This window comes from Ictalurus furcatus, chromosome 6 (assembly GCF_023375685.1).
Source record: "Ictalurus furcatus strain D&B chromosome 6, Billie_1.0, whole genome shotgun sequence".
Classification (NCBI taxonomy): Eukaryota; Metazoa; Chordata; class Actinopteri; order Siluriformes; family Ictaluridae; genus Ictalurus; species Ictalurus furcatus.
Genome location: NC_071260.1, coordinates 21,609,895 through 21,628,675, shown reverse-complemented (window position 1 = coordinate 21,628,675; position 18,781 = coordinate 21,609,895). Strand labels below are relative to the sequence as shown.

Here is an 18,781-nt window from a genome sequence, read left to right as displayed (position 1 = left end):
CAACCACTAGATGGCAGCAAAATTTACGTTTGATCTAATGAAGAGCAGAAAATGTTAGTACTTCCCACAAAAAACTCCACATTGTGTGTCATCATGGCCTCTGTAACCGTTTCCTGTAAGTGTAGTTCAGTGAAGCTGCTTGTGGCTTCAGTGAGGGCACACCTCCTGTTAAGTGCTTTATTGGATCTGTTAGAGGATTTAGACAGGAGCCAGCTGCCTTGTGTATTACCAGGGGTTTGACTGTGATCTCCGAAAAAGTGAACCGCCCCTTCGATGATCTCATACTAAGACACCTTTGATGTGTTGAACACTTCTGTATCAGCAGTACCACCAGAAACAAAGGAACATGTTTTACAATATTCTAATGCATCGGTAATAAGAAATATGTTGGTTTTAGATTTTATATTTTCAAAAGAACTTCACTGTTTCTTCAGTGATCTCTAGTTCTTCTTAGTACCCCATTCTTCATTCTCTTTTTCTTCAATCACTTTGTACTTCAACAATACCAGTCACATGGAAAACATCAGTTGTTATTCCTGTTCCCAAAAAACCTCATCCGACAGAGATGAATCACTACAGGCCAGTATCATTAACTTCGATCATAATGAAATGCTTTGAGAAAATGATTCAAAACATTATGCTTCCATATGTTTCACCCTTTTTGGATTGCCTCCAATTTGCATATAAGTGGAAGAGAGGTACAGAGGATGCAGTGGCTTGTCTCTTGCACTGTCTTCAACACCTGGATATTCCTGGAAATTATGCCAGACTTCTTTTCATTGACTTTAGCTCTGCCTTTAACTAAATTCAGTGTCATCAGGTAATCAAGAAACTACAGTGTCTGCAAGTTCCATCACCACTAGTACTCTGGACTTATAATTTCCTTTCTAAAAGACCACAAGCGGTAAAGGTGGACAATGCATAATTGCCCATTATTGTTCTCAACACTGGTGCCCCTCAGGGGTGTGTACTTAGTCCGCTTCTCTATATTCTCTATACAAATGATTGTCAGAGCCCAGTCACCAACACTCATTACTTTAAATATGCAGATGATACTGCTATTCTTGCATTGCTAAATAAGGACAATGATTCTTCTTTGGATTATCAATGCTCCATAGCACATTTTAATACATGGTGTGATGATAACTTTCTCCACCTTAATTTCACAAAGACTAAGGAACTGTTTTTTAGCTCTTCCAAAACACTGACCCATCCTTCCAGTATTATCCTTACCGGAGAGATGGTTGAAAGGGTGGAGCGTTTCAGATATCTGGGCATTACAGTGGATAAACTCAACTTCAATCAGCACACTCTAGGTATTTACAAGTGCTGTCAACAGAGACTCACAGTTATTCATAAACTTAAATATCTGTCTGTTCAGCCTAGTCTGCTTCTTCTTCTGTATTGAAGTATTATTGAGGTGGTTCTTATGTATGATGCCATTTGTTTTTTCCATATGCTAACAGTTACCAATAAGAACAAACTCTTGAAGATAACTAATTTAGCGAGAAAAATTATTGGTATTCCCATCCCCAATTTATCGGACTGTGTCATTTCATATACGCTCCGGAAGGCACATAAAAATCTTCAGTAACTATGTTATCCTGATCAGGGTCACAGTGGGTCCGGAGCCTAACTGGGCACAAGGTTGGAGAATTCATCCATATCAGGGCACCATACACACGTATTCAAACATGGGGAGAACATACGAAACTCCACACAGGCACACGCTCAGGATTGACCCAGGGACCCCGGAGCTGTGAGGCGCTAATGCTGTGACTGCGTGCTCCTACATTACACCTACCAGCCCTGGGCAATTCATGGGCTAGGCTCTGGATCCACCATGATCCTGATCAGGATACTGAAGCAGTTACTGAAAGTGAGCAAGGAGCACCCTGGGCAATATTTTTTGTTTTGCTGCTGTATTTTTAAGATTCAGAAGGGAGAGAGTGAGAAGAATAACTGACACTGTTGAAAGTTGATGCAATATTCTCACAGTGTCAACTACTATATATATAGTTTTGTTTGTTTAAAAAAAAAAAAAAAAAGCGAAAATCTAATTGCCCCCTTAAACTTAAAATCTGGTTACCAGCAATGACTGCAACTAAACGCTTCCCATAACTGGAGATCAGTCTTTCACTTACTTCTAGGACTAGGACTTACCCCTATGCTTTGCCTCACTGTCTTGCTGCATAATCCAGATGCCCTTGAGTTTCAATTTACAGACTGAAGTCCGGACATTCTCTTAGTATTTTCTGGTAGAGAGCAGAATTCATGTTTCCCTCAATTATTGTAAGTTGCTCAGGCCCTGAAGCAGCAAAGCATCCTCACACCATCACACTTCCACCACCATGCTTGATTGTAGGTATGATGTTCTTTTTGTGGAATTCGGTGTTTGGTTCACGCCAGATGTAAAGGGACCCCTGTCTTCCAAATAGTTCCACTTTCGACTCATCAATCCGCAGAACATTCTCCCAAAAGGTTTGAGGATCATCAAGGTGTGTTTTGGCAAAATTCAGACGAGCCTTAATGTTCTACTGGGTTAGCAGTGGTTTTCACCTCACCACTCTTCCATGGAAGCCATATTTACCCAGTGTCTTTCTGATAGTGGAGTCATGAACAGTGACCTTTATTGATGCAAGTGAGGCCTGTAGTTCCTTTGTTGTTGTCCTTGGCTCTTTTGTTACTTCCTGGATGAGTAGTCGCTGTGCTCTTGGAGGAATTTTGGAAGGTTGGCCACTACTGGGAAGCTTCACTACTGTGCCAATTTTTTCCATTTGGAGATAATGGCTCTCACTGTGGTTTTTTGGAGTCCCAGAGCCTTGGAAATAGCGTTGTAACTTTTCCCAGACTGATGTATTTAAATCATCTTCCTCATTATTTCCAGAATTTCTTTCAACTTTAGCATAGTGTGTTACTGGGTAGGACCTTTTAACCAACATTGTACTGTTGAAAAAGTTCTATTTGATTGAACAGGGTTTGCAGTAATCAGGCCTGGTTGTGTCAGTGAACCCCATTATGAATGTAGTTTCTTAGATTTGGGGAATTAGTAACTACAGGGGCAAATACCTTTTCACACAGGCTCAGTTGGTATCGACTAACTTTTTTGATTCAATAAATAACATTATCACTTAACTGTTTTTTGTGTTTACTCAGATTGCCTTTGTTTTAATTTCTGAAACAATTTAGTATGTGAGACACAAAAACAGCACTGTGTGTGTGTACATATATATATATATGTATGTGTGTGTGTATATATATATATATTTGAAGAAATGTAAAAAAAAAAGAAAAAAAAGATCTGTTTTCATCTGTTAAATATACCATCTGTTCCAGTTTTCAACAACACCGCAAACTTTCGAAGCTTTGTTGTAAAGTACAGGATAGCTTGATACCACTAAAATTAGCACTTCCATTTTTTTATTTCTTTTCGCAATCATCTATTGGTCGCACGTCTTCATGTGATACAATTACACAGGTCAAGAGTTCACCAAAATTTGAACTTTCATCACGCAACGTAGTGCAAAAATTCTACACACGAGCTTGTGTTTCCGGTCTGCCGTTTTCTGATGCGTTCTGATGGAACTCGATGGAGTGTTAAAGTCTCATGTGACAGCTGCCTTAGTACCATGAATTTTTATAATGTTGGGTCGGGGAACTTCAGATTCTAGAGAGCATTTTATTGGACAGAAAACCTGATGAGAAGCTGAAGTGCAGAATGATGTCATGAAAATCGTTGACTAGTATTGGTGGTAGAGAGAGACTGTACATTTTGAATACATATATCTTCTAAATGCGGATTTCGCCATTGTTTTTGAGCACACTGTCTTATCGATAACCTTAAGGCTAACATATTCATACTAAAAGCCACAAAACGTTTAGTAACATTTTGATTCCGTGGGGATTAACGATTTTAAATGCGAGTTGTAGACTGCGCATGCGCGAAATTGTCTTGACAGCGTCCGTTCAAGTGTTTACATGGGAAGGGAATTCGGGCCAATCTGGCAACCCAGAGCAGGAGCTGCTGGGGCACGCCGCGCGGACATTACGCTTGACGAACGCGTGAACCAAGCAACGGAGATGACACGACACTGACTTGCTGCGAGAGAATGCGCTGTTTTGGGGCGCGGGAATTCTACAAAAGCACGAACGAGTGAAGTTAGTCGTCAATGTTCAGGAACAGTGAGTTTAGGATGAGCTTTAATGAGTTGGACGTGGACTGGATTAACGGGGACGTCCTGAGTAGAAGCTTGACCCGAGGCGCGCGCTCCAAATAAGGGGAGCTGGGAGGAAAACACGGGCGGATGGTGTGGAGTCCGTTTGCTTCCTTGCTCTAGAAATACACGCTTGGGAACGAATTTGTGACGGTTTGACGGTGGAAAATGGCTCTGCCGGTACAAGCCGAGACGAGGAAATTCACCCGGGGGCTCAGCAAACCGGGAACAGCCGCCGAGCTGCGACAGAGCGTCTCCGAGGCGGTGAGGAGCTCCGTGCTGGTGGTAAGGAGCGGATTTACAACTGTTTATAAACACACACACTCACACTTTGTCTCTCTCTCTCTCTCTCTCTCTGTCTCTGTCTCTCTCTCTCTCACACTTTCTCTGTTTATCTCTCTCACACATTCACTCAATCACGCTCACTCTCTCTCACACTCGCACTCGTTCTCTCTCACTCACTCACTCACTCACTCACACACACACACTCTCTCACTGACACTCTTACACTCTCTCTCTGTCTCTCTCACGCATTCACGCTCACTCACTCTCTCTCTCTGTCTCTCTCACTCATTCTCTCTCAATCATTCTCTCTCACGCTCTCTCTCACTCACTCACTCACTCCCTCTCTCTGTGTCTCTCACTCTCTCTCATTGACCGGTGTGTTGGGGAGTGAAGTCATTCCTGGCCACACTGTAATTTTACATTAACTGTTCTTGCTGTTAACTTTTTCACAGCAGTTGCCAGCTTTCTTTTTACCTTGAGCAGCTGTGACGTCTTTACCTTCTCCTACAGTGTGTAATGGTCATCAGTGTTTATTTCACCCTCCGCTCAGTGCCTTACTCTGTTCGGGTAGGAGAACATTGTTCTAACACGTTTTGTTGGTTTGTATTGCCACACCACACACAAACTGCAATAATTAATGTAGGTCAGGTATTCTACATACAGTACAGAAAGTGCACAAGACTGTACAAGGAGTGTTATGATTGTGCAGCTCCAGGATCCCCGGTTCGATCCAGGTTGAGTCAGGTTTCTGGTTTCTGGTGAGGAAACCCAGGTTTCATGGGTTTCCTCTGGATTCTCTGGTTTCCTCCCACTGTCCAAAAAACATGCAGGGTAACGTGCTTACTGAAGATTCAATTCAGTTTTATTTGTAAAGTGGTTTTAACAATGGACATTGTCCCAAAGCAGCTCTACAGAATCATATAAACACAGGATACAGATTTTAAGTGTGTGAATTTATCCCTATTGAGCGAAACGGTGGCGAGGAAAAACTCCCTGAGACGATTTGAGAAGAACCCTCGAGAGGAACCAGACTCAAAAGGGAACCCATCCTCACCTGGGTAACAACAGATAGTTTATAAATAAATTCCTTACATAAATGTGCTAATACTGCATCGTCAAATAGTGCAGTTGTGTAACCAGGAAAATTCATTACAGTTTTAACTTCTCCACTGTTCACTGATGGAGACTGTGAAACTGTTTGTGGCAATTGTAGTCCTAAAGCTATTATAGCATAACTGTCTTACAGTTTTTCAGTGGTACCACCCTCAGTAATCTCAACGATTTTTAGGCTGCACCATGTGGGGAAATCCTCAGCAGCAGCAACCAGAAGTAGGGCATCAGGATGAATGAATGTATAGTGAAATACCGTTTACCTTACACAGGTTCTTGGGGGGCCTGGATTCTATCCCAGGGGACTCGGGGTACCAATCCATTGCAGGGCACAATCTCACACACACTCACACACTACACCAGTCAGCCTACGACTAATGTCTTTGGACGCATGTTTTTATCTTTGGAGGAAACCACAGTACACGGAGGAAACCCCCAAAGCATGGGGAGAACATGCACACTCCACACACGCAGGAGAGAGACCAGAATCGAACCCCCAACCCCGGAGGTGCAAGGCAAACGTGCTTAACCACTAAGCCACTGTGCTGTCCTGCATCCTCTAGAAGGCTTTTTCTTTATTATAATGATGATCACAAGAACTGTGCTTCATTATCCTATTGTGCTTCATCACTCTGAATCTGAACATGAGGACATAAGGAATATAAACAGAGAATATTTCCAGCTTAAAGGCAGAGCTTGAATCTCTCAGCGTGCTCTTGCATGTCTGGAAGCTGTGGTCTTATTTTGGTCTTTAGTGATAATTAGTGGTACTGTTAGATTCCTGTGAGACTGTAGGGCAGCTAAGAGGCACCTGTCCTGTAAACTAACGTTTGTGTTTGGTTTGTCTGGTAACTCTGTGTGTGCACATGTGCTTTGACCCAGTCCAGACCTTGGTGGTCCACTGGTCAAGATTTGCAGCAATGTTCTCCCTTATCAAAAGTAAGCCGTTAGTTGTTAATGGTTCCAATGTCCAATTCTTACAGAACAAATGATTACAAGCCTCACTGGTTCAATCTCAGTGACCTTCTCCATGTCTCCTGTTCTGACTCGTATATAATAGGCGACTTCTCTTTCTTTTCCTAAATGAGGGTGGATATGATATTAAACTTCTAAGAATATCTCTCCTGTCCATTAAACGATCTAGGAACTCGTGAAGAGATGAAGTGGTTATAAGAGATGAAGTGATTTCTGAATGTGTAATGTAAAATGATTTTGTTCTGAATGTTTACAAAAAAGTAGCTGCGTTTTTGTAGACAGTAAATAACAGTATAATTGAGTTTTTCACAGGCCCTACTGTTTTGTAGGCAGGCTGTTAGCAATCTACTGTTTTATGTTTTGTTTTGTTTGTGAAAACGTATATTGAAATATATTCATGTCATGTAATCCACCCTGCGTCTCCACTCACATTGCACCCAAGACGACTGACTAGGATTCCTGCCACAGTGTGTGTGTGTGTGTGTGTGTGTGTGTGTGTGTGTGGGGAACATTTGTTCACGCTGACCTGTATTGGACACTAAACTGGACTAGCATGGAGGTGTGTATTGGTTCTCAGTGGCAAGAAAAGTAACAGTTTATCATTTACACATCTGTGTATATCCATGTGTTGTCCTGTATGGGGTTCAGATGTCTTGAACAGGTTGCCAAGATACAGAAATGGACACCATCCAGGGCTGTTGTCAGAGAAATGGAATACGTAGAGAAACACACACACACACACACACACACACACATGTACACACACTTGATGATTTATTTATCATCCCAAACTCCAGAGAGAGGCTGCAGGACAGCATGGAGACAAAGGTACACTTCAGGGTCAGGGGGAAAAAGTACATCTTTAATGACCTTCTGTATTCATTCTGTACGGGATTTCACGGAGTTGTTTATTATTTTTTTGTGATTGTTGCGAGCAAAAATGCTCGATTGTGCTCCGGCTTTTTCTGAGTGCTTTATTTGTGGAAAACTACTTGAATTGGCGAAATTACAGTTGCACAAAATAGTTTTCCGCGGTCTTTCACAGTGATGTTTGTTGGTAAATGAGACCTTTTTAGCTGTACTCATGTTCGACGCACATGAGTCGAAGAGGGTCTTGGCTGAACGCACGTCGTGATGACGTCACGTGACGCGTCTTGGCCCAGATCTGCGGAAAATCATCTTCGGTAATTTTGAAAAATTGCAAACTCCTCTGAATAATTCAGAGATTTTGCATTCGTTTCTGTGATCACAAAATCCTGAGGGGACCATTTAACAGACTGTCTGTTTTACTGCACCGGGGGTTTGTGCTGCATTGGCAGATGATACATTTTGCACTGGAATTGTCATGGAGTGGATACAGCAAACCCCAGACTGAAAGCATCACAGCTCTGCTTTCACTTACTGGCTAGGCCTGAGCTTTCACAGAAGTGCTGTAGGGTAAACAGATCACAGTAAGTTGGTTGAGTAATGTATTTACTCTGTGAGGACCATACTGAAGACCCTCAGTGGGCTAAGAAAATGTGTGCGACTGAGGATAGCTCACATGCACATATACACTCCAACATGAAACATGTAAATACACAATGAGTGAAACCCGTCTCTGTGTCAGAAGAAGAAAAGCGAAATTGTGGAGGGCTTCTTCTGAATGGATCTCGATTGTGGGCCTAGAAGCCTGCGAACACAAACGTATTGTGTGTTGCCTGTGTCCCGGCCATTGTGCTGGAACATCTATTACTGTAAGACCTCTGTGAGACCGGCCTGCTGAGGGTGTTGCAGTGCAGGAACATGGAGGATGGGAGGGTGTTTTTCCTTCACTTCATGAAGTTGACCCATAGATTTAAAATTGGGGAGATGGTAGTGTTAGATGTGTGCCTGTCTGACAGAATAGTCTCCAAGTCGATCATACTGTTCCTTTAATAAGTCAACCAAAACAGCTGACACGTGCAGGATCACAGTTAGTCCACAACTACGGTTATGATTCACTAACAAACTCTGGTGACCTATAGCTGTGAGTTTAGCATGTACTTGCAAAAGTTGAGGAAAGTTAAGAGGGTTTTCCTCAGTTAGAGGAAACCCACACAGACACAGAGGCCCTGTTTACACTAGTGCGTTTTCGTTTTAAAACACATAACTTTCACTACGGTTACGCCTGTCGGCATTTTCGACCCTCGAAAACAGAGACTTTTGGAAACGCAGAAGACACCGTTTTGTTTGAAACTCCGGGCTCGCGTTTCAGCGTAAACAGACCAAAATGAAGATTTTTCAAAACGAAGGCATGGCTTCGCCCACATTCGCTCCCTGATTGGGTTTTCTGGATCATTGCGTATCCTTCCCTGATTCGTCAAGCCCTTACCATATGACCGTTACGATACCTTGATAGCGTGCAACAACACGGAGACTGAACTGCAAGTATGCTGGCTTTGTTGTTATTCTTTGCAGCCATTTTGCAGTTAAATTCTTTATTTTATAATACTGCAGCTGCCTACATGTGCAAGAGGTGAGCTATGATCAGAGCAATCGGCAACAAATCTCATTTCAAGCGCCATAAGCCCTACATTGACCGCCGGTTTGGACTAGCAACCAACTCCCTGTCTACACTTGTATGCACAGTGTGCATGAATAGTCATGTGACATGCGTATTCGGTCGTGTAGTGTGGACGGAGATAATTTCTGAAACACGGCGGAAACGCCAGTGTGGATGAGGATCTTTTCATTTTAAAAGAAAAATGCACTAGTGTAAACAGGGCCAGAGAGAGCATGTGAAACTCCACACAGAAAGTAACCCAAGCTCAAGATCAAACCCCAAGACTGTGAGGTAGCAATTCAGATTGTAAGGAAATATCAATACACTCAAGTATCACGGTATTATGTTTTGCGATACTGCATCGATTCTCAAAAACACTATCGTTTTTTTTTTAATTAATAGCTGACATCCAAAGATTTGTGGAAGTGGCTCATTTTGTGTTGTGTTTAAACCCCCGACCGCTAGATAGCAGTGTTGTTATCTCTGAACCTAAACTGTGTAAATTGCTTGTATTTCCTCATTTGTAAGTCGCTTTGGATAAAAGCGTCTGCTAAATTAATAAATGTAAATGTGACAGGAAGTAGTGTAAGGGTGCACTGCTAATGTTAGCGTTAGCATGGATATAGCATGGGAGTATACTTCAAATATATTTTTCTCATATGAATTCATAGGGGTGCCAATAATTGTTGCACACCTATATTTAACACATATATTTTTTGGATAAACCTGTGTTGTTTGCATTTGTTTGCTATCCATGAGAGCAGAGTTGTATGCCTGATCACATGTCCAGCAAGATCAAGTCCCACATCATTTAATGTTCTATGTTGAGGGAAGTGATGCTGTTCTGGTACTGCTAACCACTAAATATAAAAGCCTTATGAATATATTCTGAGTAAATACATCATTGAAAGGAAACCTCTAGTTTGAATGTATAAACTGTGGCAGCTGCTAATGAGCTGTGGTGGTTGTTTAACAGATCGTGGTCTGACTCTGATGCTAAACTAACTAGTCTGGGGCTGTTCTTTCTGACCTTTACTATTCACAAACAAAGCTACGTCACTTTAAAGCACAAAATTGGTGCACATTCTTCCCATGCTTTATCAGAGTAGTTTGGATTAGGACCGCTATGCTGTACATAAGATTGCTTGCCATTACAAAAGCTGGACCTGCCTTTAGAGGCTGAACTCTAAATGCCACTAAAGGGTGGTTTCAGTGAATTTTCTTATAATGAGACTAGAGTTGGTGGGTATGAGGGACATATGTTTTCCATGGCAGGCTGCCTATGCAGTGTTGTGAAATTTCATGGGTTTTTCCCTCTCCGTTATGTCACATTGTTTAGGTAGTAGTCATGCTTTCTTTTAGTACCTTCATTGGGGATGGAAAATATTGACTTTAGCCCCTCTGCTTGTGCAGTGGATCATTCTCTGCCCTGCAGAGATACTGTACATATTGCTTTTTATGTGGTGGTTGAATTAGTACAAAATGTAAGTTTTTCATGTGTCAGTATTGCATCACTGCATTCCATATTATTATTATTTTATTCCTGTGCACAATATGTTGATGAGGAAGTTAATAATAATTATAATGTTGCAGAATAACTAGGTTGTTCACATAGTTGCAACTCAACTATGCAAATACTCATTCATTCATCTACAGTATCCACTTTATCCTGGTCAGGGTCATGGGAATGCATCCATGGTTGGCCACCAGTCCATCACAGGGTATCTACATTCGATATATTAGGCAGCAAGTGAACAGTCATTTCTCAAAGTTGATGTGTTGGAAGCAGGAAAAATGGGCAAGCGTAAGGATCTGAATGACTTTGATGAGGACCAAATCATGATGGCTACACAACTGGGTCAGAGCATTTCCAAAACTGCAAGTCTTACGGGGTGTTCCTGGTATGCAGTCACAGAAACAGAACATGAACTAGAAACATGAACTAGTACTATGGACTGGGAGCAGAGAAACCAGCGGGGACTAATCTATAGTTTAAACTAACTAAATCTATCAAGGAACATAACATTAACAACGTATCTAACTATACTATATCTACTCTAATACTCCGCGAGGTGTACAGGGACGCGAGCGGTATATATCCCTAATATAACCATTTTTTGCACTCTTGTCAATGCACTTTTTAATGCACTTTTTTTGTTGTAGGTTACAGAGTGTTCCATTCTTTCAGCAGTCAGTTATAGGCCTAACATACGCTATTCAAGGGGGGCTCAAAGATGACCACATCAAAATATTTTTATTTTACTAATTTATTTATTTAATGTTATTTTGTACCTTGTTGGTAGCCTATGCCTGCTGGAATGAAAAAAAATGTTCAGTGTTAAATAAATATTTTGAAATTGTAGTTTTTGTAATTGATTTTTTTTTCTTTGAAAAGCAAGAAAAAATAGTAAAAAGCACATTTTGACTATTTAATTTATGCAATGGTGAAAAAAAACGGCAAAATAAATGGAAAAAACGCAAAAAAAACGTGTTCGGTATTCGGCCTTCGGCCAAGTTTTTCATTATGTTCGGCTTCGGCCAAGAATTTTCATTTCGGTGCATCCCTAGTTCAAGGTGTTGACTTGGTCTCCAAATTCCCCAGATCTTAATGCTGGATTTGCCGGACAAACAAGTTACCGTCTTGGTGCCAGATACCACAGCACACCTTCAAATGTCTTGTGGAGTCCATGCCTCAACGGCTCAGAGCTGTTTTGGTGACACAAGGGTGCTACACGATATTAGGCAGGTGGTTTTAATGTTCTGGCTAATTGGTGTACATCTATAAAAACTGACTCATAAAACAGGGGCAGTGGTAGCTCAGTGGTTAAGACCTTGGTCATGAGCTCAAATCCCAGCACTGCTACTGCTGGGACCTTGAGCAAGGCCCTTAACCCTCAACTGCTTAGCTGTATAAATGAGATAAATGTAAGTCGCTCTGGATAAGGGCATTTGTCAAATGCCATAAATGTCAAACTGTCAGGTGAAATCAGCTGTAATTTAAATCCACCTGAGAAAATTAGGCACGAGATCTCCTTCCCTTTATTTATGTGTCATATACAGTACATACAACATAAAACATGCTCTAATTTATAAGGATGTAGCAGAAGGAAGGAAAAAAGGAATATCACTAAAAACAAATTCACAGTGCTGGGGGTTTGAGTCAGACCAGCGGTGGCAAATCAAATTCTGCCCAGGATACATTAGCATTTTTGGGTGACCCCGTAGGTAGGGCCACAATCAAAGTCTACCTGTTTTTTTTTGTTTGTTTGTTTTTTTATATGCGTATTTAACATGTTCTATTAATGAACACCAATACCCTAGGCTCTGAAATGAGAATAGGATGTTTCTAAGAGAAAGAAGAGCTAACAGATACTATTAAACTGAATGCCCTTAAGATAATGCCATTTATTATACTGATTTATAATATGTTTATTTTATTTTATTAATGCATTACTGTAGAAACCGGAGTGCATGTAGTATCTCTCCTTCAGAAGGGGAAAATGGCTGCTGCCTCGTCGGATTTTGTAAAGCACTGTGAGATGAGAGCTCACGCGCTTGAGACAGTGGTGGTCGTGATGATACAGCTCTGCTGTAAATTCTGGATAGTGCGAAGATTTTTAGAAGCAGTGTACTACAGGTTTGTTGTTGTCATTATTATACATGAAATGAAGATGATATCACATCAACACAGATCATGGTTAACTAAAATGTCGTTCTCAGATTTTTATCAATATGTTAAGCCAAATTAAAATTGAATAAAAACAACAATTTGCGAACACTGTCCATGTTCAGTATTGATCGTTTAAAACTTTAATGAATAAAGACTGATGAGTCAGAGATTTTACCCAGCTAAAAATCTAAATGGTAAATTTGGTTGTTGCAGTTTTCAAAGTGAACGTGGACTTAATTGATGATGTATAATGGCCTGTAATGGTTTCAGCACGTCTCTTTGCTGGGGTTTGAAATCAACAGATAAGTAGAAGGAGGAGTCAGAGCAGTTGTGTAATTGCAATCAATAATATCCAGTACAACAAGGTTAGCTAATGGGGTTTGTATCCTTCTCCTAAAAAACACAAAATAATTGTTTTTTTGATGTTGTTGTACTTGTCTATGCCCATGCATGTGTTTGTGCTCTAGGGTTTGATCACTGTGCTGGGCCTGTAAACTCCAGTTTGAACATGGACTTTAATGTCAGTGTTCACTTAGGTTTATTATGTTCTTTTGCAATCATTAGCAAGCAACTGATTCAAACTGTATTTGTCTTCATTAAATCCTGTTACATCCTGTTTGTTATCATGCAAGAGGAAATTCACTTATGGTAGGAACAGGGTTGGGCAATATCTGAATTCTCATGTGGTGACTTACAGTAGTAGCTTTTAAAGCTATCGAATTTGAAAACATTCTTATAATGCCTTTAAAATAGCATACACACACACACCACTTTGTAAATTAAGTTTCTTCTATTCAGAGAGAGTGTCAGGAATCTGTATTTCTGTCTTACACCTGCTGTTACTCTGTTACATGTCCTCTCCCCTTCTCATCTTATTTCATTAATAGTGTAGATTTTGTGCAAAGCTTGTCCTCAACGTGTGTGTGTGCGCGCGCGCGCATGTGCGTGTGTGTGCACTTGCGAGGTATCATGTGTCATGTCCAACAGAGAAGACATTGTCCTTACGGTAATGTAATTAAATGCAGCCTCTAGACTCATCCAGATGTCCAGGTTCTTTCTCTTATGTCTCTGTCCAGTGACATCACCCCGCACCAGTCATCAGTGACATCACTTTATACTCCCTAGCGAAAAACGATCTGACTCATTCACATATCACCTGTTAGAAGTCTGTGTGCACTGTCAGAGCAGCCATGTTAATACACTGCTATAACACTGTTTACTCTGTATGTATGTGTGTGTGTGTGTGTGTGTGTGTGTGTGGTGTTTTCATCTATAGTTGATTAATGAGTAGCCAGACTGAGTTCACACAGCACCGAACTGAGATTACTAAGGTCCTATTAATGATTGTTCATCTGATTCACTCTATAACACTAAGAAAAGACTGAGATGTTCGATGTAGACTTGTATGTTTTACCTCAGAGGATTTATGACATGCAATTAATATCTATAAATCTATAATATTCTTTATATATTATAATATTATATATATAAATATATATATAAAATATTATAGCTGTGTTATTAGTAGCATTTGTATAGTCACATTGCTTTCGTCCTTGACTTTTCTTTTTGTAGCTGTTTTCGTCCTTGACTTTTCTTTTCTTAGGTGTTTTCGTTAGGGATGCACCGAATGTTAGACAATCGAAATTATTAATAAGTGAAAAGGCCGAATAAATTTGACCGAACGATGACGTGTTTGATGACGCGACCAAATAGCCTAGCAACCAAAGTGAGATGCGCGAATGTCACGACCTCGATGAGGGGGCGCGCACATGCACGAGCTACGTGCACTTCGGATGTTGACGGAAGTTTACTGTGGACACATGCGTTTGTTTTGTTTCTGTTCCGGAGTATTCTGCCATGTCTCGAGATGTAAGGGAGTAGAGTACGGAAGCAGGTAAAGACGTATCAATTTAAGGGCAGGCAGTCAAATCAAAATCGTAATCCAAAAAACGTATTCAAGACAGGCAAAGGGTCGGGTGATCGGCAAACAGGCATAAACGGGGCAAAGCAGGAATCAGAGTCACGGTCTCAGAAAACAGGGTCAAAACACAAAACAAGAAACATGAACTAGTACTATGGACTGGGAGTGGAAAAACCAGCGGGGCCTAAATGAACTAATCTATAGTTGAAACTAACTAAATCTATCAAGGAACATAACATTAACAACGTATCTAACTATACTATATCTACTATAATACTCCGCGAGGTGTACAGGGACGCGAGCGGTATATATCCCCAATATAATCAGCCGTATAGAACCGAATAGAACCATTTTCTGCACTTTTTAATGCACTTTTTTTGTTGTAGGCTACAGAGTGTTCCATTCTTTCAGCAGTCAGTTATAGGCCTAACATAGGCTATTCAAGGGGAGCTCAAAGATGACCACATCAAAATATTTTTATTTTACTCATTTATTTAAAGTTATTTTGTGCCTTGTTGGTAGCCTATGCCTGCTGGAATGAAAAAAAAATGTTCGGTGTTAAATAAATATTTTTAAATTGTTTTTGTAATTGATTTTTTTCTTTGAAAAGCAAGACAAAATAGTAAAAAGCACATTTTGACTATTTAATTTATGCAGTGGTGAAAAAAATGGCAAAATAAATGGAAAAAACGCGACTTTTCTTTTCGTAGGTGTTTTCGTCCTTGACTTTTTTTTCGTAGGTGTTTTCGTCCTTGACTTTTTTTTCGTAGGTGTTTTCGTCCTTGACTTTTCTTTCCGTAGATGTTTTTTCATAGTGGACAACCACATTAACTTGAGAAGAACTACATCTAACAGAACTAATCTACAAAATTTATAATTTATGAAGTCCATAGAGAATAAATTAAAATGTACGTGTATGGTTTGATATGGAGGACTGAATGCTAGCCGACTAATAAATGCTACTTCATGTGCTAACTGCTGAATGCAAATATGTTCACACACGAACAAACTTATAGTAGCTAACATTCTCTTTCAAAAATCAGAAAAGCTGATCAGTAAACTGTTACTTTACCTGCTGATATTTCATCACCAAAAACATTTGTTTCTGTGTTTGTTTGTGGCGTTTCGCCTGGACTGTTCAATCTCTGGCAGCAACAGAGCAGTAACGAGCTTAAGGCATTTATTGCAGCAGGAACTGCCCATCTACTTTTACAAAGTACAGCCGGACTCTAGACCTTTCAGTCTGTGTCTTTTGGGTCACGTTTCTTTATAAGCGCTATATTCTGTAGAGGAAATGCTTAGTCATATTAGAATTTCAATTAGAAGTGTTGGGATGGTAATTGATATTATAATTTCAATTTAGTTGCTAATTTGCAAATTATTCAGAGTTTTTGGGATGCCTGGTCGGACATCTCTAACAGTATTTAGCATTACTGGCCAGATTGCATGTTGCAAAAAAACCATAGTTGCTTATTATAACCATCATGATTTCATTAATATGATTTCCTTCATGAATTATTAATGAATAAAAAAGCTAGAGCTGATTGTATCATAAGATGCAGGCTATATGCATCCATGATGCTCAGACATAATAGCCATTCTGATTGAGTTTCCACTCAATTACAGTTTCCACAGACAACAGATTTGTTATAATGATAGTTTCATCTGAGCCTGGAAACAGCCCACAGTTTCCTTTCCACTGTTATATAATATGGCTTTTACAGAGGGCATGGCATTGGTGAAGTCCTGTAATCGAATAGCACCGATTTATACATAAAGCATAAAAGTAATGTGGCTTTGGGCGTATTTATGTCGCCCTTATGACAGCTTGAGAATGTTCGTTGGATCTCGTTATGACTTTAAAACAAACTGCATTTATTTGGCATTAATATGCAAAGAAATGAAATGTTAGAAATATTATGCATCTGTAATGCACTGTGAACTTAGAGCTGTGAATTTCGAAGCTGGGCATTTATTTATTGTCTCGCACCACAGCTGTATGATTTCCTGTTGGATTCTAACGGGACGGAAAAAGAGAGGGAAAGCGAAATCAAGCAAGACCTTGAGGAATTGTATGAAAACAGTATTTCTTTCGAAACCTCAGGAATATTTATTTTCTCACGACAGTTTGTCTTGATCATGTGTATAACAAAATATCTTTGAAAAGCAGAAAGCCTACTTTCTAATAACTACTTAAGCTATGTGAGCCACTTAACTCTGGTATAAAGTCACAGATGTGGTTAATGGAAGTGGTTTTAAGGGATTGCTCTTTTGTGATTCTGCAATAAAACCCACTCATAAGTCTGCCAGAAAATACTGACCCGTGGATTCCACGGTCCAAAATGGACTCAACCTAAAACTATTTAAAATGTTTCCTTCTCAGCCTTCTTGTCTCCTTGCTCTCACCGTCATCATCAGAACGGATCTCGGTACCGACTGGATCCAGGGTTCATGCTGTCCACCCTGTTTAATCAACACTGATGATAAAAACACTTTAACATCACTTTAGACTTCAAATCCACTTCAGTCTGAAGGTTTTGTGTCAATGTGGAAAATCTGTGGGGTTTTTTCCATCTCGAGCCGTCTAAACTCCTGACCTGTTATAGAATCTCCAAGACACACACACGCAGACACCCAAGTGCAGGCTATTGTTCCAGCCAAACCTCAGTCTGCTTATGGACATGAAGCCAAATTAAATTATGTTGAGGCCAAGCAGACAGCTAAAGTTCTGACTTCACAGACCAACAGATGTAACTTCAGGAACGTTGTGAAGAATACCAGACAAACACTTTAGTGCTTTATATTGAGACGATCCTAATTCCGTTCATAATATCTGTTATCACGCGTGCAGATAGATGTTCCACTGTAGTTTAATGCATAACATTATTACAGCCGTATTACTTCTCAGTCATCTCATATTAATCTCTTTGTGTGTGTGTGTGTATTTGCACAAACGTGTGTTTGTGTACAGTGGATTTAGTGGCACAGTGGTTCATTGATTTCTGTGTAGCTCAGGGCAGAATTTCTGACCGTGGCACTTGTGAGTAATAGAAGTTATGTAAATGTGCTCAGTGTAACAGCAGAAGTCTGAATGAAATATAAGCCTGAGTGATTCAGGGAAGGACGCATTCACAGATAGTTGCTAGTATCTAAGGGGGTTGACTTCAGAATTTCTTCAATATGATTATTCACACAACACAATTTTGTGCCACTTCAGTAACAGAAAAGCATTGCTTGAAAACTAGTTCAGGACAGGGCCAAGTTCTCCAAAGCACACTGAAACAGGAAGGACCCAGGCTTTCCTGTCACCCACACTCCCCCATCCTCCTCTCATGCTGTCTGATACAGTTGGATTGTTATAGTTCAGGAGGGATGTTACCATAACAGACCCTTTTAGTCCAACTGTACTGTGTTCCTGTTCGCAAGTGCAGTGTTTTCCTGTTCCCTGTCTTTATAAACACTGTCCTTCATTTTTGTGCGTCCATAAAAAATAATGCATAAATACTTATATTTATATTAGTTTATATTATTTAATAGTATTTATGCATTACTTTTTATGGATGCACAAAAAGCACAGAATTAAACTACAGTCCTAAATGAATAATAAAATCTCACTTTCACTGCATCTTGTGTTTTCTGTTACTCACTGCCTTTACATATATTGTTTTACTTGTGTTTACTTTTGATCATAGTGTTTTATTAGACATTACAGATCTAACTTGCGCTACACTGTTTATCACCACGTCTACACTGCGAGTGAGGAGCAACGCAGCCCCGATACTAGCAGATCACTTCCGTTATAATAAACGGCAGAAGTTACACTATAAAGTTTGATCTTCACAGTGGTGTTTAATATAAAATGCCCCCCTGCCTTAGAGGACTTGGAGGTCGCACACTTTCTTCCTCATTCACTTGACGATTATGCCTCCGTCTGATGTGGACTGGGGTCATGTGGGGGATAAAAGGTAACGGTGACGGTCATTGTCGGTGACTCTGGGTATCTGCTAAAGCTAGCGGCATCACATTACGTGCGTATGATGCCATGTGCCACAGACTGGGAAACAGCTTATACATCCTGT

At 40.2% G+C, this 18,781-nt stretch overlaps 1 protein-coding gene across 6 annotated transcripts in view; it reads left to right on the top strand.

Annotated features, from left to right (window-relative positions):
• The first annotated feature begins 3,957 nt into the window (after positions 1 to 3,957).
• The window catches only part of zmp:0000001200 (dedicator of cytokinesis protein 9), a 96,730-nt gene continuing 81,906 nt past the window's right edge, over positions 3,958 to 18,781 (top strand). For 4 of the 6 annotated variants that reach the window (XM_053627096.1, XM_053627100.1, XM_053627095.1 and 1 more), the window contains exon 1: positions 3,962 to 4,499. In XM_053627096.1, coding sequence (XP_053483071.1) covers positions 4,383 to 4,499 — 117 coding nt within the window. In that variant the 5' untranslated portion in view covers positions 3,962 to 4,382. Of the gene's footprint in view, positions 4,500 to 18,781 lie in introns of all 6 variants that reach the window. The other 2 variants (XM_053627094.1, XM_053627093.1) reach the window with 2 other exon arrangements.